We start from the raw sequence: 23,504 nt of genomic DNA, 5'->3' as shown, positions 1-23,504 counted from the left end.
GTGTCAAGATGGCGACCCCGAAGGCAGGAGCATCCACTAGTCGTCCAGCTCTCATGAAGGAAGATCAAAGGAATGAAGAATTGGAGACCAAGATCGTGTCAAAATGGAGCAACATTGGAGATACTAACTTGGGAAACTTCAGTGTGAAGAAGTTTCGAGAGGTCCCTTATATTGGAAAGCCATCACCTGTCGCAAGGAGAATAATTGAAAGTGGCATTATCAAGGCGGCCGACTTCCCTCCAGCAGTCTAGTGTCATGAGCTGATGATCGAGTGTGCCCGCCATTATGACCCACAATCAAGATCAATCGTGTCCAAGGAAGGAAACACTTTGGCTTACCTTTCAGATGAGGCTATTAGTGAAGCTCTCCATCTACCAGAACATAAAGATATGATTTACAAAAGCTTGGAAGGAGCTAGATCCATGTACGAAGATGATCTAGACACTTGCTTGAGCATCATCAATAAGAATTGGTTACTCAAAAGTCGTCCTCGCCTGAGCAAGATTCCCAACGCACCACATAGGATCGACTTCCAGAGGAGGAGTACAGAGACTTGATAACTTTGCTCAATCGAGTTACAGGGGCTCCTCAAGCCTTCTATTTTGAGAAGTGGATGTTCTACTTCATCCAAGTGATAGTTCAAGGGAAAGGAACAATTCATTGGGCTAGAATTATTAGCCATTGCTTGGACGTGCAGTTGAGAAGACTGAAGGCTACCAAGTCCTTCCACATGAGCTCGTACATCATGCATGCCTTGATCAGGAGTTTTGAATATGCAGGACTACCTCACAGAGGAGCGATCGGAAGAGGACCCGGGGAAGTCAGAGTTTGTGAATCTTATGTTCATTTGCATCACCCACCTGGAAGTAACTACAAGTTAGTTAATGATACCTTCACGATGAACATCACCAGGACATTGCCAGGTGGGATTCACAATCGGATATCTCAAGATGCACAAGAGCTTGTAAAGAGGTACGGTGCTTGGTTTATCCAATTCCAGAAGTTTACATATATTAGAGTTCATGGGTGTCCTTCACCTCCATATATGTTGCCAAGATATCCAACAGACAGAATAGTGTTACTGGAGGTGACTAGGCAGTTGGCGGCTTATGCGAAGGCATTCAGACACATGCATGGGAATGGAATTCCGGTGCCTATCATACTAGGGAATTCGGTTGAGGTATGTCCTAATGCTTTAGCCTTGGATGATGCAGAGAAAGAGTTGGCCTTATATTCATTTTCATTCTTTGCCTTGAGAGAGAATTTTGATCCTTATGGATATATAGAAGAAACAGTTGGTAGAAAGTACAAGCACGAATTTCAGATAGAGGACTTTTTGATGAATCTCTCAAGTGATTTAGAGGTGAAACGAAAGATGCATTCCAGATTGCCTTTAGATCTCATCAGGAAATGCAAAGTTTACAGAGTGGCCGATCAAGCCCAGGACAGTGGCAGACATCTCCAATCATCTTATGACCGAGAAGACAAAACAGTGAAGATAGATTGGAACGAGCCTGAGATTACAGACTTGAGAACTTTGATGGCTCCGGTTTTGTCATGTACTCGCAGATGGGTGGATATACAACATCAAAAGTTGAGAGAACAGAACACATCGATGACTTTTACTTTGGAGGAAAGGTCAGGGGAAGGAGGAGAAAGCACAAGCGAAGGCAATCCTCATCCTAGGAGCACAAGTGAAGGCAATCCTCACCCTAGATGCGTAAGTGAAGGCAATCCTCATCCTAGAAGCGCGAAGAGGAAAGAAAGACCTGAGAAAAGGGAACCCTCCAAGAAGAAGCAAGAGGCCCATCGAGATCACTCATCTGGCACATCTTCCCGACATGAAAAAAGGACAAGTCAAGGACAAGAGAAGAGGGTACTTGAAGTTGAGGAATCTATGGAATCAATGGTCCAGAATGATAAACATGAAGAAAGGCAAGCACCTCAACGTTCATCAAGTCAATCTCCCCAAGTCAATGAGCTACATGAAGACAAGAATGATGATGAAGTGACATCTCCTCTCCGAGAAGAGGGATCAGTGCCTAAAGAAATACAAGTTAGAGAGACAAGGTCCGCCATTCTAGATTGGTTGAAGGAGAGGATAACCAGGGTGATTGTGATCGAAGATGAAGATAATGTAATTGATTTAGAAAGCCTTGTTGGAAATTCTCAGGAAGTGACAGAGAGAAGGAAGGCTACCAAAATGTCCAAGATGATCAGAGATGAGACAGGGTCCAGGAAGTTGCAGATAGCTACACCAGCAGTGGACAAATATGAAAGTGAAATCCTTGCAGAAGAGTATGATGTAGAAACATTTGAGCTTGGTCCACTCACAGCCGAGCAGACACTGGATGAGGCCACTGATTCATTTGAGGCACTTAAAGACAAGCTTAAAGAAGAAATGGAAAAGAATAGAAAGCTTGAGCGAGAGGTCGGTGCTTGGAGAGGCTACTTTAGCCATCTCAATCAGCCTTTGGGACGTCAGGATCCAGCAGTATCTCCTGTGCAAGCACTTCCCCTTGAATCAGTTGGCGAGGCAGAAAGAGTTAAGAGCTTGGTCCAGCTTATGAGCTCTTGGATTGACAAATCCCATACCGTTGCCATTGAGTTCGCAACAAGAATGATGCAGACTACCCATCGAGCTATCCAGGTCCTTGAGATCATTCACAACCTAATGATAATAGTAGCCGCCTTTGCCCACACTAGAGATGTTATCATTCCTTGTTCTGCAAGTAATCAGGCAAACACCAAGGAAGATCTTAGCACAAGAAAAGATAATGGATGGAGGAGCTCATAATTTATTCCAGTGGTCAACCCTACTCGAGATGAAGGAAGTTCTTTTCGAGGACATTAGTACCAAATGCAATCAAGTTGAGGAGGTCATCCATCCAATTCAAGACAAGGTGTTTGAGGTGTTGTGTTCTATTCTTGGCAGGAGGATTGAAGATGAGACAGATGTGAATCTTCAAGAGTTGGAGGAGAAGGTCAAGGTTATCTTTTGCAATGATGAGAATGTTATCACAGATGAGCAAAGAGATCAAATGTTCGCCACTATGCTCCTGATTGAGAAAATCAAAGAACTCGAGCCTGGATGGGATGCAGTTCTTCTCAAGGCTTTCGATCAGGTCATCCACTTGGAGGAACGAATGAGGAATCTTCTCGAGATTCCTATTGCTGAGATCGAAGGAATTGTGTCTAGATTCACTGCATATGCTAAGAAGGAGCATTGGAAAGGGAACAAGGTTCTAGAAGAGAGGTTGTTATAGATGATGTGGCACCTTAATTATCATTGGTCTATGTTTCCTAGATTTTTGTGCCAATTAAATATTTGGCTATGCATTTAATATTGTTCAATAAAAAGGGAACTTTTTGTAATAAACCCTAATTAGGGTTTAGGTGTCAGAATCTCAGCCGTTGATCTTCTTTTGATCTGGGCCGTTCATTGTAATTGAGGATGCTATATATACCCTCATTCATTTTCATTTTGTCATTAGAAAAATTAGAAAATTAGAATATAGATAGAGAAGAGCAGAATAGAATTAGAGCTTTTGGAGAGAAGAAAGTTATTTTGTAGCAAGATTGAGTTTTGAAGAAAGAATTTTGAGCAATTGTTGTCTATTTTTGGCTTTGAGATCAATAAAATATTGAAGTTATGGTGTTTTATTGCAATTCTTGTGGCTACTTTCATGGTTGCTTACTTTCTTGAATCATTCTTGGTCGAAGTAGTATTTGAATTTGAAGGACTAAGTGTTGAGCTTGATCTTTGGTGAGATTCACGTTCCAAACCACTAGCTTCTTACTGATTGTAAGAACGCCTTGTGTGGTCAACTAGAGATATCTGGATTGCTTAAACCTTCAGTCATTATTGAACTATTGACATGTACCTTCATGGTAGTGTCTATGATTCTTGATGAATTGAAAAATCATTAGTCACCTTAGAAGATCGCATCAACTTCAGTAAAGTTGTTATTCCTTGGCAATACTGAAATTGGTAGAATCTTACCAAGTCTAGCCTACATTGAGTCATTCCTAGGATTAGATTAGAATTCATCTCTTGCAAACCTTATCTTTTGATGCTTTTGAGAACTTGTTAGTTTTAGGAAATCTTGTTCCTATACGGAAACGTAAGGCCCCTTGATGAAACAGAATTCACAACGACCACTGGTGCTTATCCACACGTAGAGACCCTACATTACTGAACCTTGGAGTCACCCTGATTGATCCTTCTTCGCGACATCTTCAGCAATCAGAGGCTTTATTCAAGAGAGGATAAGGTACCCTTGGGTATTTTATTCTGTGTTAGGCAGTGTACAAAATACACGTCAACAGGTAGGTGGAAGGAATATGTGATTAAATTTATGGACTCATCTTGGGATTTGGGTGCTGCAATTTTAACTTGGGTTATAGGCACCACATTTTGGTTAGTTTTAGTTCATGATTTTTTAATTACCATTTGATGAATTTATGTGTTTCTTCTCCTATTTATTGAGTGCTTGAGATGGATGTTTTGATAGTGAGTATTGTAGATATTGTTATGTTGCCAAAATTATTGTAGTCCTTTAGTTGGTGATACTCATAAGGCTTAGACTTTGCAAGTGTATGGTAACCTTTGATTATCGAATAGTACATTGAGTTGCTTTTGGGGCTTTTTCTCTTGAAAGAGTTTTCCCCATGTAAATTATTGTGGTATGGTATATTGCTTTTGTGTTTATTTCCTTGTAATGGTATTATTAATTTAATTTTTGCACATACCTTCTACACCTCTCCTTCCTTGGGAGTAGCTCCTAAAATAGTAGAATTATAAATAGATAAGCCAAGAGAATATTCTACAATGTAACTAAACTTGTATATTATGGAAAAAAGCAGAGCTCCCCTGATCTTCATGAGGGGCTAATCCTTTTGATTATGGAGCATGCCAAATCTCTCAAGATTAAGCTACACCCCTCGACCTCTAGAAAGAATAACATCCATTATGCCCAAAAAATTTATTGGCATTGCATTGATGAGTCCATGGAGTCAGAATCCTTTCATGAAGAAGCTTTCCATCTGGGTACCCATAAAAAACCTAACAAGGACTCTACTAAGGGAAAGGGGTATGAAACCGACAAGGAAATCTCAAACAAGGGGGAATCTAACTATATTCCATCCAAGGAGTTTGTCCCCGAATCCTTAAGCCCTAGCTTTGCCAAGAAAGGCAAGGAACTTGTGCCCCCATGCCCCTTACGTCAAAGCAACAAAATTGAGAAGGAATCTATTTTGGGTGGGAAAAGAAAATCTTGCTCCCCCCTTCCAGCGCCCACTCAAGGAAACAAGGCTGCCAAGAAGAAGAAACGAAGACAATTTTCTCCCACCAAGTTTCGATGATGAACAACAAGATATGGATTTCCGAATTGAAATCCCAATTGAATTTGAAAAGAGCACCCTGGTGGGTAAGGACATGGGATCCTCAGTGGTGGATGCAAGGGAAGGGGAAAAAGTGGTGAAGGAAGCAATGGATGGACAAAAAAAATTCTTCAAATGGGTGGTTGTGGAGATTTTAGGGTTGAAATGCAGAATCAATGATCTAACCTCTGGACAGAGCACAATGAACACCCCCTCCTTGAAAAATACAAACAACTTGCTGGACCACAATAAGAAGCTGGTTATGGATGTGAAAGTGATGAAGATTGACCATATAGACAAAATCATGAACCTAGAGATGGCGATGGATAAGATAAATGAAAAGCTAAGAGCGGTTATTGTTGTTAGCAGGACAACGATGACAAACAACACGGAGGGTCTTTGGAGACTCAATGAAAAGGCTCAATCCCTCAATGTTTCCCCCTCGGCTACTCATGCTTCCCCTTCCATTTCGGTCTATGGAAAAGGAAAGGAGAAAATGCCTAATTTGGAGGGTGATACTCTGGCTACTCTGGGATTGTTGGCTCGCACGCGCAGTAGGGACAAAGGTAAGCATGTGAATGCCAACATTATGGAGGATTTAGCTGAAATTAATAGGAATGTTATTGATAAGAATGTTAAGTTAGTTCAAATGCTGAACAATATCATGTAATTTTTGGGTCACTTGACCCTATTTTATGTTTTTATGTTGCTACTGGCCCACTGTGGCTTGGCGTCTGGTTTGTCATTATGATTTTTTTTTTGGTCTAGGTTGTAGGTCCTTGTAAACCTTGTTTTACTCTAATAAAAAACTAAACTTGTATATTTTGGTACATAAAATATTAAAATATAAAGATGCCTTTGGTGGGATTTGTGGCTATAGTAGCGAAATGTAACTAATGGGTCATTGAAGTTCTTGTATCAATTTCAAGGCTCAAGGAACTACTCCTTTATGCCCTTATAGTGAACCCCTAGACCAGAGGAAAGTAATTGCTTCTTGACCAATCAAAAAAAGCCTCTCCTTGATTTCTTTTTTTTTGCTTTCAATTGCACAACCTAATTTTTAGTACATCTCTGGTGCATGCCATTGCATACCATTGATTACCACTATGCTACTTTTGGTAGATAGTGCATATAGTTCCGTTTTCAAGTGAGGTCATATTTCACTACCAAATCTCTTCTCCTTTAACATCCTGTTGGTGTGTTTTTTATGCACACACAACTCAAAATAAAATACCCTAAGATATCCTACTCTCTCTTGATCAAAATCCTCTAAGTACTGAACAGATGGCCTATGTGATCACGAAGACGATGTAATGTCCCCATTTTTTGGAGAGAAATTAATTAATTAATTTAATTAATTAGGTTGTCCAAATTATTGATATATTTTATGGATAGCTTGATTAATTATTTTCAATTAATAATATTAAGTTAATTATTTATAAAGTTAATTAATAATTTAAAAATTAAAGATGACTTTATAGTTAATTAATTTAATAAAGTGACAATTTAAATATTATTTCATATAGTCACTTCTAGAAGCTTTTGGATGTTGGGGTTAAATAGTATTTAAGGGGATCAAGATGAAGATTCAAAGGAGATATGGATTTTGGATTTGATGAACTGTCTAATGCTTTGCATTAGTTGAATCTCTTAGGACGCAAACCTTCAGCAGATTGATAGGAGGGTTGGACAAAACCCTAGTTCTTCTTCTTGAGAGTGGGAGATACTCAGTTTTCCACATTGTGCATAACAAGTTTATGGTGGTTGGGAGGGACAAATCAGTCCTTTCACTTGAACTTAATTTAGTTACTTCATTTGTCATGGTGAATAAGTATTAATGGTATCCTCAGATTTACAGACTGAGTGCCCATTTGCATTGATTTTTTATTTGAAGCAAGAAGGCAAATCCATTAGTAGATGATTGAAGGTGGAGTTGAGTGAAGGTTGGTAAGTTTTCAGATCTGAGATCAAATCGAACCTTCAGCTACAAGCCCACGATTTTCTACGTATTCCATCACTGCAGCATTGTATCTCAGTTAGGAGGACAACGCTGGATGTAGGAGACAAAGGCGATCCTATTGGAGAGTAATTTGAAGAAAGATTTTGTGAATTGCTGAGGTGTGTAGCAGGTCTGAAGTCAAGTTCGTATTTTGTCTCCAAATCCTTGACTTGAGTCAGATTTCATCATTTACTCATCCAACATTCACACTAAGGCCAGCAATGTTCTTGGAGGAGTTAGGTGATTCTGTTTAAGACATTTTGAAGGTGATTAGTGATGCCATATCAGTCTGAAAACTAAAAATTGTGGCAGGGAACCTATCCCTTCAAATTTGCTCATCTCTCACATTTTTGGCATCCAAATTCAACAATATAGACAGCGCTGCACTTGTAAAAGAAGGGCGATCATTTTGGTAGATGAATGATGGACTTGCAGCTGTCATTAGTTAATATATCAGACCTTCTAAATGGCAGCAGGGGCGATTTTTGGATCAGGTTAATTTAGCAGATTAAAGGCTTCAAAATGGCAGGGTATTGCTTGCTTCTTCACACATCAAGATAGGCGATTTATTCCAGGTTCCTTTTCGGCAACATTCTATACATTCTTTCAATAGTTGTGATCCTCCATTGTTGTCCTTTGTCCTCAAAAAATTCTGAGTATTAGATAACAAGTGTCCAATCATTGGTGAAGGTATTTGATGAGATACTAGATCATTATATATGGTAATGAAGGAGGAGTTAGACTGCATTCTAATTTCTATATTTTTTCTGAGGATGTATGCCAACTGTTTGATTAGATGTCAGATTGCTGTAGGTGCATGATTTGTGTGTCAAATTTGGTAAAGAGCACTATCAATCAATTGTATATGTATTCTTGGATATCATACTATCAATGGTAGTCATTTGTAGTTGTTCTTTCATGATAAATGTCTGTTTGTTGAACTCTATATCAATCTGAAAACTTCTGAGACAGCAAACAGCATAACACGTAAGTTCTCAGAACAGCTTAACATGCAGTTTGGGTAGAAAATATTCCTTGTTTCAGTCATTATAGGACAAGGGATATTACAGACGACTCCAAGGCTCCAGATTCAATGCGGATAGTCTCAGTTAGTTCGTTGTGAAAATGCTCGTAACTGCAAGGGGACTTACACAATTGTCCAGGGAGATGATTAGTTTAAAGATTTTGCTGATTCTTAACTTTCTCTTCTTTTTTTTTGGAACGATTTTCGAATAAATTCTACTTCTAAAGTGATTTTTGAAAAAAAAAAAGGTAAAAAGATGAGGGTTTGAGAAAGATAATTCTAATTCTAAACAATTCCTATGAACTCAAGAGACGGAGATTGCAAATGCAAAATTAAAACGAATTCTAGCTTCACCAAATTCAACAACTAAACAAGAACGGTGCAATCTTCTGTGGTATTTCAAAATATTTTCATATTACTTCCATTCACCAACATTCTGAACAATGAACGAAATAATAGAAGTTAAGTTTCTAAATTCTGGTTCAGATTGACTTTGCATGATAATTGAAAATCATCCAACTATCAAAAGTATGAACACGCAATTTCTATCAGATCTGTCATTCATTCTAATAACTTGAAAATAAAATCCTATTCAAATGAGAGCAAGAAACCATGCTAACTCGCAAAGTAGACTAGATTCACCAACAATTGAACAATAAACAAGTCTTTATACTTATGGAGCATCACTACAACAATCTTTGAAATCTCTCATATCAAAATAAATGAAATGGGGAGGGGGTTTATATAGGCACCCTTAGTACAAAGCAATGGCCTGGATTGATTTAAGATCAATGGCCAAGATTAAATTGAAAACTTAATTAGGGCTAGCTGTTGTAGTTATCCAACTCGGACCAATAAGAAATGAGCACTTAATTAAAGCTGCTTTCTTCTAGAAGCGGGTTGCCCTTATCCTTTTCTCAAGCAGCAAATTCAACGAATCTGGTCAAGATGGGGCCCAGCTCCTCCATTAGGACATGTGGCAAGACGTCAAGTTTATACTCCATCAAGTCCATGTCATGATCACATGTGGCAAAGGTCGTTACCAATCAGCTTCTAGCTTCCGGAAACCACCTTCAATGGCTAAGAAAGAGGCTGCCCTGCTGAAATGTTGCTCTTCAATCAAACTTGAGGAAATGGAAAAGTTTTTTTGGACTTTGACTCAAATTTTCCACCTCCAGGTCCTTGCATTGGACTTCTTCCTGTTCCAAATATCAGCAACAATAGTGAAGATTTTGATTTGGATTGACTTCATTATTTCTTCAATCTTGGCGCTATCCTCCTTCATTTTCTGCAAGACTTTGCCCTTGGTTACCAAGGCATGATACCATGTGCTAAAATCATAAAATGTGCCGGCATCACTTTTCTTAGAGCAGGCTCTGCCTAGGAACTCCCTTCAATGCCCTCAAACATGGAATTATTTTCCTTTGAATGGTTTGGAATTCTCCCCATAATTCGACTATGCACTAGGTTCTGAGTAGAAAGGAAGAGACTTGTCCGTGGACATGTGCCAACTCTTCAGCAAGTGTAGTAGCTCTTTCTGCAACTCTATCCATCCTGTACATTCTTTTCTTGAGGTCTTCAACATGATGTTGCCTTGACAAATTTCGAACTGTGACTCTGATTTTTGATCAATCCTCTTGAAATTAGAGCTAAAATCTGTCTGACTATGGTCTGAGATATCAAAATCAGAGCCAGTGTTGATTGAGAATATGTCTGATTTATGTTTAATTTTGAACTTGGAATAAGGAATCAGGCCTGGAAATATTCTGAAAAATTAAAATCAGACTCAAAAAATATTTCAAACATCACTGATTTTAGCCTTATTTGAACTTTTCGGAAATGTAAATCAGATAAACAGAGGGCCATAGTCATCAAAATCAGACCCCAGCATTATCTTGGAAACATGACTAGAATCTCAGAATTTCTCAGAATTTGAAATCAGATTCAATACATATTCCGGAAACCTAAAACCAGACCCAGAAAATGATTGAAATTCATGGAATAAGGTCAGATTGAAGCCTTTAATGTGCAAATTCAACTAAAATGGAGTCTGAAAATCAAAATCAGACCAAATACAAACCCCAGAATTCACAAAATCAGACTGAGAATACTCTGGAACTTGAATTTTCGGACTCAGAAATTTTGATATTTGAAGCACAGAGCCTGAATCTGGGCCCTTTCTGAGATGAAATTCAAATTAAGCAAGTAAATTTAGTCCTATAAATCACATCCTTGAAACAATTGAGCTTGATTTTATGCCATCCTTGAATTAAAATCTCTGAAACACCTGTCACACTAATAAACTTTGAAAATTTAGCATTCTACAGCAATGCAGTGATCGAATTATGAGAATTAAAACAGGAGAAAGAATTTGGAAAGCAATTTTTTGAAGATTTGGCCCTTGAAATCTAAGTTACCGGTTCAGGTTCGGGCACCGGTTCGGGTTCGAAGAACCCGGTACGCCAGTACGGCAAAATTTTGAGAATGGGTTTGGGTTCGTTTGGGATCGTTAGTACAAAAACATGTAAATTATATATATATGCAGCCTATAAGCATGAATTAAGATTAGCATGTCACATAGCATCATATAAACAACAAAACCAACATAAACTTGTAATCATAGCATCATGATCATACCATAACAACAGCATACACATCAAGTTTAATATCAAATTGATAAAATATTCAAGTATCATTGTTTCAACTTTCAACAATTTAAAGTTTGATCATCAAATGGATTCTCTAATGGGGGTTTGGGTCAACGCCCCCAACAGGGTTTGAGGGCAGCGCCCCTAGCGGGGTCAAGGGGCAGAGCCCCTTGCGGGGTCGAGGGGCAGCGCCCCCACCACCAACACCAAATTACAACCTTCAAACCCACACAGAACTCCATGGCGTGCATCAATTTTCTGCTTTTTTAAGACGTCAGGAACAAGGCCAAAGAAGTCAAAATTCTGATCAAGGTGCATTCTCCCGTACGGGAATTGTGTTTTCTGACTTGTTCTTTCGTACAGACTTGTGCTTCTCTCTTGGTTGTACGATGCATAGGTGTGTGGCTTGAGACATAGGGTCATTTTAATTTTTTATGTGGTGGAATTCAAAAATAAATAAATTTTGCAAAGAAAAAATCCATTTTTGGGTTGTCAGACCCCTAGGTTCGACTTGGGTCCTCTTGGGTTCGCCCTGGTTCAAACTAGGCCTGTGAACCACGAACCCTGTCTGAACCACAGGCGAATCGGACCCGAACCCCGAATCCGGACCGTACCGGACCAGTACCAGGGGTCTAGGGGGCCGAACCCGGTAACTCAGCTTGAAATGCAAGAAATAGAAGAAATTCGCAGAAGATATTGATGATTAACTTTTGGATGCCCTTGAATCTTCTTTAGAATCTGCAATAAAACTCTCCAAATCGCCTAGAAACTCATAGAAAGATGGCTAGGAAAGTTCGAATTCCCAAAGAGATGAAGAAAGAAGTGTGAGAAGTGAAAGCCAAAGCTTATACTTATAGGAATTGGAAGAATTTTTTTGTTTTTTTTGAATTTCACAATCCCTATATTTTTCAATTCTTCTAGAAGGTTTTTCTCTTAGGCAAATCTCTTTTTTGTTTTTTTTAATTGTTTTAATTCACTTCCTCCTCCTTGGGCGAATTTGAACATGTGCCCTCTTTTTTTTTAATTTTAAATTTTTATTTTTTAAGTTTTAATTTTTTTAATTTTTATTTTTTTTAAATTTCCATAATATTTTTCTCTTAGGCAAATTACCTTGCTTTATTAACCTTGCCAAGTTCACAAAAATAAATGAATTTCTCCAAGTTAGGCGAATTATTCCCAATGCTTGGCTTTTTCCATACTTAACCAAATTTCAATCTCTTTCTTTATTTTGTGCCAACACTTAGCCATCTTTCTCCATGATTTTCAATGTAACCTCTGGAATTGATCTTCTAGAACAAATTTCAAGCCTAGAACCACCAAAACCCAAAAAAGAAAAAAGTAACTTTCTATTTTTAGAAAAAAGCAGGCCGAAAAAGCAGTCTCCCAGAATCACCCCAAAATGCCAAAAACAAAACTTTCTAAATTTAGAAAAAAGCAGAAAGCAAAATTTCCTTAAAAAAGCAAGTTGTCAGAATTGATCCCAAGGAATTGCGATTTTACTCCTTCGATCCATCTGAGACCGTTCGTAGCGATATTAAAAATCATTCACCAAAAAAAAATGATGCATCTTTTTTCATATTCTTTTACTTGCAATTTGTAAGAGAGTACAGATTGCTACAGCTGCTAGAATCTTAGATGATGCCACACACAAAAAAAACGGCACATTTCACATTGAAATGACTTACGATAAGGAGAATAATCTTGCAAGCTCGAGTTCCATCAACTAGGTGATAATCATGAAGAAATTTTTAACGGATTGAAGAAACCAAATATTTTGCCTATATAAACCAAATCTCCCCTTCACCAAAGATCGCAGAGATAATCATGATAAGGACAAGAAAATACAAAATCGTTTTTTAAAAGAAAACGATACTTGGCAAAAATTAGAATCTGCACATGGCATTCTCAGCAAACAGACACAGTTAAGAAAATGGACATTACCCAGATGCAGGGTACCAACCAAAACTTCATTAGATTATGCAGAAACAAAAACATCTCTCAGCCTGAAACATTCAGAACAAACTAGCTCAAGAGTGGCGCTGTCAAAAAACTTCTAACCATTCAGAACTGCTCTGCCAAATACTAACAACAACCATGAAAACTTGTTGAACAAAGAACTCATGAGCAGAAAAAGTCTTGTGTGGACACTTGGCCACAAATCATCTGCATCAATGACAAAATGACACTTTCAGCTGGCATAAGCAACAGATAACACTTATGGAAGAATCGAGAAACAACATACGAACTTTGCCACAAAGTGCATATTGCTAAACTAGAAATTGACATCAAAGACACTTCAACAGTATTGACATTGGAAATGATATTCTAATAATTGAAAATGTATTTGCCAATATCATTTGCAAAGGCAAATACATTTATCACATTTCTATACTTATATGGGGATAAGGATTGACTCATTATCTCCCCTTGACTTTGAGACACTAATTCACATCATCTTTCCCTACTTTATTCAAAGTGCCTAAGGTTTGGTATGATTTTAATAAGAGGTTGTGTAAAAGTTGTAAATGTTTTAAGACATTCGACATATTGAGTTGTAGATTTGTCTTACATAACAACACCTAAAGTCTGGTAATCTAGTTTTTGGTAACTGGTTGGGCTACATATGAGTTTCCATAGTTATCTTTGACAAAGTCTAAGGTTTCAAAAAATTGAGATTTGCAAGTTTTTAGAGATGGCTAGGGTTTGCAAGTTTCTAAGAAGCCACTCTTGTTGCGTTGGAGTCATTGAGAGAAGCCAATTGATATTAGACTAGCATTTTTAGGCATTGTTATTTTTGGAGGATATCTATTCTTTAGATGACTTTTTAGAAGGTTTATACTAGGTCGAAATACATTTAGCCAAAATCTATTTCAAGATTTCCTAGTTTTAGTTCACCTATTTAAGGCATTTTGGTATATAGGCATACAAAAAGCAAGCTATTTTGAATGTAGAAATTTAGTTATTTATTGTTATACTTATCATGAATAGATTGTATTGGTTGAGGATGCAAAGCATTGTAAACACTTGTAAATAAGTGCTTTATGCACTTAGATGGAGGCTAAGCGTAATTACTAATTTATGCTTTTTTATTGTTCAATTTCTTGGTTGTATTGTTGTAGTTATGCATTTGATTTTTATAACTTTGTATGCAACTCTCCTTTATTCAATTGATAATATCTTGTGTTTGTGTGAAAGTCAATCCAAGTTTTGTGATTACTTAATTTTTAGTAGTCTTTGCTTTAGCTAGAAAGAGTGAGAATTTACTATTTTTTAGCTTGTTTGCTTTAAGATAAAGACTTTAAAATTTTGTCTTATGTAGAAGTATAGATAAGGCTTGTGACCATACCCAAGAACCAAAAAGATAGGTTGTTTCTTTGTTTAGAGTTCTAGGGTTTTAATTTTTGTTACAAAGGAGCTTTCCCTTCCAATTTGAAGAAAGTTATATCCTTATGTGCATTTCTATTTTGTTTTGTCTCTAAAGTGACATTTAAATGCTAACAATTCTTTGTGCCCACTATGGGGCACATGAAAATCAATTGTTTATCTATAGAAGCAAATGACTTCTCTTGGTGGAAACAGTCTGTACTTCAATCTAACTTGAATTTGATTGAACAAGATCAAGAAGATATTTTGGTAGCTTAAGGTGATAAGTAGTAGATATTTTCCACAAGAAGTCAAATTATGATATTGTTATCAAGATTCAACTGTGTAGTTTTTTTTGAGTCAAACTCATTGACTCATGTTTCATGAGTGGTTCACAAGAACCCATCTCTCATGAGAATGAATGGTCCACTTAGCACTCATTACATCCAGGTGATGCTCATAGAGGTGAAGCATTGGGCCTTCTGTGGAGGTTACCCATCCCAATACTACTCCAACTCAAGCATGCTTAACCACAGAGTTTCCTCCAAGGTTAGACCCACTTAGCTTGCAACCCCATTTGGAAAACCTTTTTCAAGTTTTGTGCCTTATGAACCATTCATCATAGAGTCCCTTTAACTCATCTATTGACAAGTAGGAGATATTTTCCACAACAAGTCAAATTATGATATTGCTATAAGGATTCAACTGTGTAGTTTTTGTTGAGTCAAACTCATTGACTCATGTTTCATGAGTAGTGGTTCACAAGAACCCATCTCATGAGAATTCTGATAGCAATATTATAGCTTAGGGTGAGTTGCTTTTGATTATAGGAATAGTTTTGCACATCATAAAGCAATTGTTGCAATTTTAGATAAGAAGGAAGCAATATAGATATTGCAATGGGAAGATAAAAACCTCCTCTTCAAAATAATTGTAACTGTAATTGAAGAATTATGCAATTGAAGTTTATTCAAGGCCACAATATAAAGCAGATTTGATTTTAAGCAATGACACACTTTAAATTATTAGTGTTTTAGTTTGTCTCGCAGCTTTTGTGAGACAACACAAAATAGAACAATGTATATTGTAGTTCAAATTGCAAGGTGAAATTACTTGAGACCTAGATATTTGTGGAACAAAAACTCCAAGGGGTATAATTCATGTATTATTTCATATATTGATGATATACTTGTATTTTCCAAACGTGTTAAGACCCATATTGATCATCTATGCTTATTCTATATGCTCTATAAGGAGAATGGTTTGGTTCTCAGCTCAAAGAAGATGATGATTTGTAAGGAGTCAGTTGCTAATATTGGCATTCAAATCAATGTTGGTACAATGTAAAAGATTTGAATAAGCTATTGACAAAGAAAGCTTAGAATTGGAGATTGATGCACAATTAACAAATTGCTTGTATAAAGGAGAAACACATTAATTTACCACCATTAAGACTTTTAGGAAGTGGCCCTACGATTCTTGAAAGTGATGCAAGTAATGAATCGTGGGTAGGTGTATTAATGGAAAAGAAGAAATTGTTAGGTATGTATTTGGTAAGTTTAATACGCATGAGTTAAATTACCATTTTACTCATGAGTTATTAGCATTATACAATTCCATTAGGAGACTTTAGATGTTTCTGCAAGGAAATAAATTTGTTCTAAGATCAGATTAATAGCATCTTTGAAGTTTTCTAAACTCAAAGCAGAAGAACAAAGTTAAGTAGGGAATGTTAGCAAGATGGTCTGCATTTCTTGACACTTTTGACTTTGATGTACAAAACTCTGGGTAAGAAGAATTTTGCAGCAAACATCCTTCGTAGAGAAGGTCAATCAGATTATGAAGAACTACTTAGGATTCAAACCATAAGGTTAAGAATTGTAAGAGTTCATATTATAATGACTGGCACACACAATTGTAGAAGTGACTGTCATGTCCCCTTTTCAAAACTAAAAGAGTTAACAATAGTTTTAGTTGGGCTTAATCATTTTATTTTCAAAGAGGCAACTTAAATATTATTATAGGTCCTATGCAATGTTTAAATATGTGTTTTCAACACTTTATTCAAAATATAATTCAAGGATGTGGACTTATTTTCTTGGAGCTATTGATTGTTCATAGAAGCACAAAGATGTGGACTTCCAATTTTAGATTTTGAGGGAGGCCATAGAGGAGGTTCGAGCCTCAAATGCTGTATAGGCTTTTATAAACTCAACACGTGTTTGTAGACTAGTTGACATAATGGTAGAGAGTGCTTACAAACACATTTTTTAAGACCCCATGTTGTGTTTACACATTGAACAATGCATTGGAAGACACTGGGAATATAGATAGAGGAAAGACAGTGGTGGCGGAAGCTAGAGACATAAATATTTATTATTTACTTCTGAGCATTACACTTCATTTGCTCTCTTCAAGACTTTTCAAACACGGAATATTTCAAACTTGTGGAGACTAGGTATGCAAGTTATTTCATTTTTTTAGAGAGGATGCTTGAGGTTAAGGAGCCTCTACAATTAATGATGGTTAATACTGAGTAGGCAGGTATTTAGAGGCCAACACAATTGTCAAATGGCAATAAACATCAACATACCACCAATACAAACACCTTCAGCAGGTTCTAGAAGTAATGTTGTAGGTTTGCAAAAGTTTTCCCATAATTTTACATAACTGCTAGCATCTACAGGAGTTCCAGCAAGTTTTCCATCATTTGAAACAATAAGCACATAGCATTTCATACCATCTTCCCACTATTTGTTGAAAGTGCCTAAGGTTTGATGGTTTGATTTGCATTGAAGGGGATTGTGTAAAGGTGTCCATATTTGAAGACTTCTGCAATATAAATTTGCAGATTTGATGATGCCTAAGGTTTAGTAATCATGTTTTTGGTAAACAGTTGTGCTAAGGATGGATTTCCATAGTCATATTTGACGACATCTAAGGTCTCAAAACATTGAGTTTTGGAAGTTTTCAAAGGTGGCAATGGTTTGTAAGTGATCTCTCGGTAGGAAATTAGATTCAAACCACCAAGATTGTTTGATGATTTATCAATGATCTAAGGTTAATCAGGAAGCTACTCTTGCGTATCAGAGTCACTGAGAAGAGTTGATGACATCAGACTGGCTATTTTTAGCTGTTGCTATTAGCAATGATCTAAGGTTAATCAGGAAGCTACTCTTGCGTATCAGAGTCACTGAGAGGAGTTGATGACATCAGACTGGCTATTTTTAGCTGTTGCTATTATTGGATAGCTATTCTCATAGGGTCTTCTAGCAAGTTTATTTTGGGACATGATATATTTAGCCATAGTCTATATGAGAAGATTTCTTTGTTTTATTTGTGACTTATTTAATAAATTTTAATATTTATGGCTTGCTTGGTTTGCAAGCTAGCTATATTGAGCATTGAAGTTTAGTTATTCATTTTTTTATTTATCTTAAATAAATTGCATTGAGTAAGCATGCAAAGGATTGTAAAGACTTATCAATTAGTGCTTCGTGCACTTAGATGGTAGCTAATAGTTATATATGCTTATTTGTTGCTGAATTGCTATTGAAGCGTGTGTTGAATATTGCTTGATAGTTGTTGCAGGTTTTGTATTGTAGTAGTTATTGACTTGGTTTTTCAGCTTTGTGTGCAAGGCTTCTCATTCAACTGATAATATTTTTTGTTTGTATGAAATTCAATCTAGGTTCTTGTTTGTAATTTTTCTTTCTACTCTCTCTGCTTTAGTTATAAAGAGTGAGTGAGTGCTAGTTATTTAGGTTGTTGTTTATGATAGAAGAATAAAAACTCTCCTGTTTTGTGTATAAGTGCTGATAATCCTTGTGCACATACTCAAGAACCAAAAGATAGATTGTTCTGTTGTTTTGAATTTAGGATTTTAATTTTTGTTTCAAGGGAGCTGCCCCTAACAATTTGGAGAAAGATATATCCTTACACACTGTTCCATTTTATGTTGTTCTGAAAGGAACAAATTAAAACACTGACACAGATTACAAAATTAGAAAGGTTGTGTCCCTTGAAAATTCTCTTATATGCTTAGAAACTTTTGTGCTTCTACTTTTGGTTCCCCCTTGATTCCCGAGTCTCGATGCTTCTGTGTAGATGCCAACTGTTGTTCAGTCACGCATATTCCGTAATCTTTCATTTGGAGTTAAGAACTTTGATAAATATCCTTTTTTTGTCTCTGTTTCAAGGGCATGGTATATACAGCCTTTATCTTATATCTTGATATAAAGGGTACCACAAAACTGTAATTTGTACTTACAAAACTGTAAGAACTCAGACCTTTCCATTGTTGATAGAATCTTTTCTTTTCAAAATTTTGAGGATTTAGCAGTAGCTTCATAGTGTGAATTAATTTTGATGTGTAGTCCTATGAAATAAATGATTGAATTAATAGAATAAAAATATTCGAAGAGAAAACAGTTAAAATTGCCACATGAATCATGAATGTAACTTATGAAGAAAAATGATATATATCTAGTTGATGTATGGATCAGAAGATATCATATAGTTTCCATAGGAAAGGGTGAAATGAATGATTTTCTGCTGTATATAAAACAGAAGATGATTTTGGAGAAGATTTTTTAAGCTCTTGGAAGCCAAGTGCACCGAAAAAAGATGCTGCATTAGATTTTGGCAGTGAGGCCCCATCGAAAGCTAAAAGAACCAGTTTCTCCTTGGATAAGTTGTAAGTTACTTTAAAGCATTAGATAATTTTATTTATTGTACTTTGGAGTAGTTTGTTCTAGAATGGGATGCTTTTTATGGGTTCCTTGATTGGCTCATAATTTCAACTTGATAGAAGGTAAAAAAGAGAAAGAAAAGGTTCTGGTTGTATTAGAGTATCCTACAAAGATTTCTTTTTTCTTTTACCAGAAGGAAATCTCCTTTAGAACATTTCACTGAGCTTTCTACTGACATTGTTTTCAATTCATTTGCTTTTTATGCAGTGATGTAGATTTTGACTTTGATGGAGGATTTGGAAAGCTATCATTTGATGTTGACATGCCAGATCTTGATTTTAAAACTCCCCCAAGTAAGACACAAAAATCAAAAGCGAAGATTCAAGAAGTTTCCCAAGAAAAGAAAGATGGTTTTGAATTTGACTTCAACTTTAATGAGTGAGTCATTGAATACTCGTAACAAAAAGCTGTTTCATTTTATGTGCAATTTTGTAGAACATACAATTGTTTTTCCAATCCAATTTAACCTGTCTAGAATAATGTTTGCTAGAGAAATTGGCACTCTCATGTACTTGAATGTATAAACAATATAATTTTGAAACATTTTCAGCTTATGTTATTTGAAACCGTACTGATTTGTTCAGGTTGGATGGATTCAATCTTGATTGTATGCTGCCCAAGGGAAGGGAAGAAAAGAAAACTCCTGTACAAGAACAAGCTTTGAGACCCTCTAGTGAAGTGAGTGAAGCTATCTCCAAAAGCAAGAGTAATACAGTTGCGGGGAAGGAAGAAAAGGAAAATGCTGTACACGACAATGCATCAATGCGCTCTAGTGAAAAGAGTGAAAGTGTCTCTAAAAGTACTATTAAGGCAATTTCCCAAAATTGTGATGACAATTCTGAAAGCCATGATAGTGGAAAAGTACGGCGACAATTGCCAGAGGCACACTTAAATTTTAAGCCATCCAAGCTCAGCACGGAGGAGGTGGATTCTAAGCATGGGGTTCCTTCTAAATATTCAGCACAGTCACCTTGCACAAGTGGCTCTCAGGATCTTGGTAGTAAGCAACACATGCAAACTAATCCAGATGAACAAAATATTATGGATGACAGTTGCTTTAGAAACTTACTACAAACAGGAGATTCTAATACTGTGAAACAAAGATCTATTCTAACAGAGTCCAAGTACTTTGCAAAGGTTGCAGTTCCTAAAAGTAAAAGCAAGGCAGTCTCCCAAAATGTTGATAATGAGTCTGAAAGACATGATAGTAGGGTAGTACCAAAGCAACCAACAGTGGCACAATCAACGATAAAGCTATCTGAGTCGAGCATGGAAGATGTAGATTTTCAATATGAGACTCCACCTAAATCCTTGGCAAAATCACTTCATACAAGTGGCCCTAAGGATGTTCAAATCAATCAGTGCAAGCAACCTAATGGAGACAAGCAGGGTGTTATAGAAGATACTTGTTTTGGGAACAAATTTCAAACAGCTAACGCAATTAATGCAAAACAGACATCTAACCTGACTGAATCCAAATACTCTGATAAGGTTACGTTCTCTAGAAGTGAAAATACAGTAACCCATCAAAATATTGATAATAATTCTGAATGCCATAATGATGGAACAATGCCCAAACAGACAACAGCACCACCCTCCAATTTAAAGCTGTCCGAGTTCAGCATTGAAGATGTTGCTTTGCAATGCAAGCAAATTACTACAGAAAAACAAGATGATGCGATGGGCACCTGCTTTGAAAATGCACTTAAAGCAGGAGATTCCAATGCACTGAAACAGACATCTCATTGTACTGAATTCCAGCACTCTGATAAGGTGGGTTCATCACCAAGTTCAACTTCTTGCTCGGGTTCTGGACACAAATTATCGTCACACATCATCTCACCGCCTAAGGGCATACCTTCAAAGGATCTTAAAGGATATCAAGATCAGTCCTTAGCTCAAAATGGTGGTTTCTGCAAAAGGATGGCAGCTTATGATTTAGCCTCCAAGAATTCAAGCCCCAGGAAGATTGAACACTCAAAATGCACTTCTGACAATTCCACATCAACCAGCATTTGCACTGTTGACAGCAAGGATATGAAGCAAACCACAGGAAAGCTAGCAACTGTGCCCCAGAAAGATATTGATGATATCACTAAAAGACAAGTGAACCAATGCCAGAATCAAGAAGATTTTGGTGAATATAAAAGTAGACTGCCTAGAACTCTTTCAGTAATTCAAAGGCAAGTTAGACTAAGGAATCAAGTTATAGTTTCTTGTCAATATTGTCTTTTCTATATGTAATATGAGGGTTCTATTAATGGGATCCCACCCCACTAGCAAACAGGAACAAACACCGGCGTTATATTAGGCAACTGCATCAAAAACCCAGATACTAGGCATAGCAGGAATGGACAGGATAATGATAACATGAAACATATAACATAAACTAGCATATACTATTAAACAAGAAGCTAGAACATACCTTTTTTTGTAAATTTTCTTATGATATATTCAGTTAGTTTTTTCATATGGAGTTGCCATGTACTAACCCATTTTGCATGAAGCAGAGAAATTACAAGCCAAAGATCTATCACATCAAAGAGCATTACCGATCAAAATAGAAAACAAGAATTTAATGCAATGACCACCGAGGAATCAGATTCACTGTAAGTAGAATTTGCATATGCTCTGAAAATATTAATTTATTTCTACTTGTTATCTATTTCTAATTTTCTTTTCCAAAATTGTGCAATCTGTACACAATTTGTTGTGCATGTGAGACTACTTGGTTTAATTATTTGCTTGTGTGTCTGTTTAACTTTAATAAAACCAAAGCACCAAAAGTTTTTGAGGCAATAGCCCATATTGTGTGAATTCCAAGCTAGTCAAGGATACCAGAAATTTAGCTCAATTTAACCGTATGTGCGTCATAGCAAAATTACAATTCAGAGATCTGTTACATCTTCAAAACATGACTCTAACATAATGACACAATTGGTGGTCAAATCACCAATTGTGTGTCTGTTTAACTATAATAAAACCAAAGCACCAAAAGTTTTTGAGGCAATAGCCCCTATTGTGTGAATTCCAAGCTAGTCAAGGATACCAGAAATTTAGCTCAATTTAACCGTATGTGCGTCATAGCAAAATTACAATTCAGAGACCTGTTACATCTTCAAAACATGACTCTAACATAATGACACAACTGGTGGTCAAATCCCAAAACAGGGACTTAAGGCCCATACTGAGGAACCAACTCTGAAGTGAACAGGGATTAAACTTTCAGAAGCTCAATTTCTTTACATCTGCTATGTACCTTTGTGTTTTACTCTTATTTTTAAAGAATTTCTTTATTCTACCCAATGAAACTCTTGCATTAGAGAAACTACATTTTGCTCTGGGAGAAATCATTCATCAGGGAAAGAATCATTATCATTCTGAATTGTGAAATAATGGGTATAGACGATCTTGAGAGTCAATAGTTTTTCCACATTCCATGATAGTGTAGCAAGAACACTTTTGGGTTTACCTTAGTAGTTTTTAGCATCAAGGATAGTTAAAAGCATGTTTCGGATCATACTCTATGATTGTAATCAAAACGAAGAAAAGCTAGTGGAGAAAACAAAATGTATGGTTATCATACATGTCACAATGTCATTAAATTAATAAATAATAAATTATGCATAGGCTCAACATACAAGGATTTTCTTTTTAGTTTTCTTACTTTAGTTTGCATGAGTGAAGAAGTAGAGGATACACAAAAATATGAATCTTTGTTCTTCAACCTTCATCAAACAAGGTTTCCACTTTTGTGCTCCTCACTTTAGGACATACAAAGCACAGAAGCAAAGGATACACATAAGAATAAATTTTAATTGTTAAATTTTTCTTAAAAAGATTATGCAAATTTGCAAAATAAACATTATAAATAATTAATTATTTAGTGATTCATTTGTGATACTAAAATAATAAATGTAAATGTAGATTCATAACGATGTAAATTCAAATTGTAAACACCTAAATGAACTATCAAATTTGTCAACTATAATTAGTAATTTACTAATTAGCTGCTAAATTGAACAATGAATTTAAGAAACAGTCATGAAGGAAATATACCTTGAAGCTTGAATGATGCTTTGAAATTTTGAATCCTTTGATTCAATGGTGGATTGACGTCTCTCTTCACATTTTCTCTTCCTCTCATTAGTTTTCAATCCTAATGCTCTCAATTGAATTTCTTCTCACCTTTGCAGCTTGCTGTTGCGACTTTTAACTTTATTGTTGAACTTTGGAAGTGAGTTTTTATGATTGTTTAGAGTTTGGGTTGTCTTCACTTGTTTCATCTTCTAAGTTGGGGGGAGGAGGATCACAATTCCTAATACTGCCAATAAGAT

The 23,504-nt window shown here is 36.4% G+C and overlaps 1 protein-coding gene across 1 annotated transcript in view; it reads left to right on the top strand.

The window, feature by feature from the left end:
- LOC131071930 (uncharacterized) overlaps positions 1-23,504 on the top strand; it is a 42,114-nt gene that overhangs the window by 10,378 nt on the left and 8,232 nt on the right. Inside the window, exons 3-6 of the mRNA XM_058007904.2 lie at positions 18,986-19,112; positions 19,375-19,545; positions 19,752-21,350; positions 21,678-21,776. Of these exons, the coding sequence (XP_057863887.2) occupies positions 19,430-19,545; positions 19,752-21,350; positions 21,678-21,776 (1,814 nt within the window). The 5' untranslated portion in view covers positions 18,986-19,112; positions 19,375-19,429. The remainder of the gene's footprint in view (positions 1-18,985; positions 19,113-19,374; positions 19,546-19,751; positions 21,351-21,677; positions 21,777-23,504) is intronic.

The sequence above is a fragment of the Cryptomeria japonica genome, chromosome 7, assembly GCF_030272615.1.
Source record: "Cryptomeria japonica chromosome 7, Sugi_1.0, whole genome shotgun sequence".
Classification (NCBI taxonomy): domain Eukaryota; kingdom Viridiplantae; phylum Streptophyta; class Pinopsida; order Cupressales; family Cupressaceae; genus Cryptomeria; species Cryptomeria japonica.
This window is presented reverse-complemented; position numbering and strand designations above follow the sequence as displayed.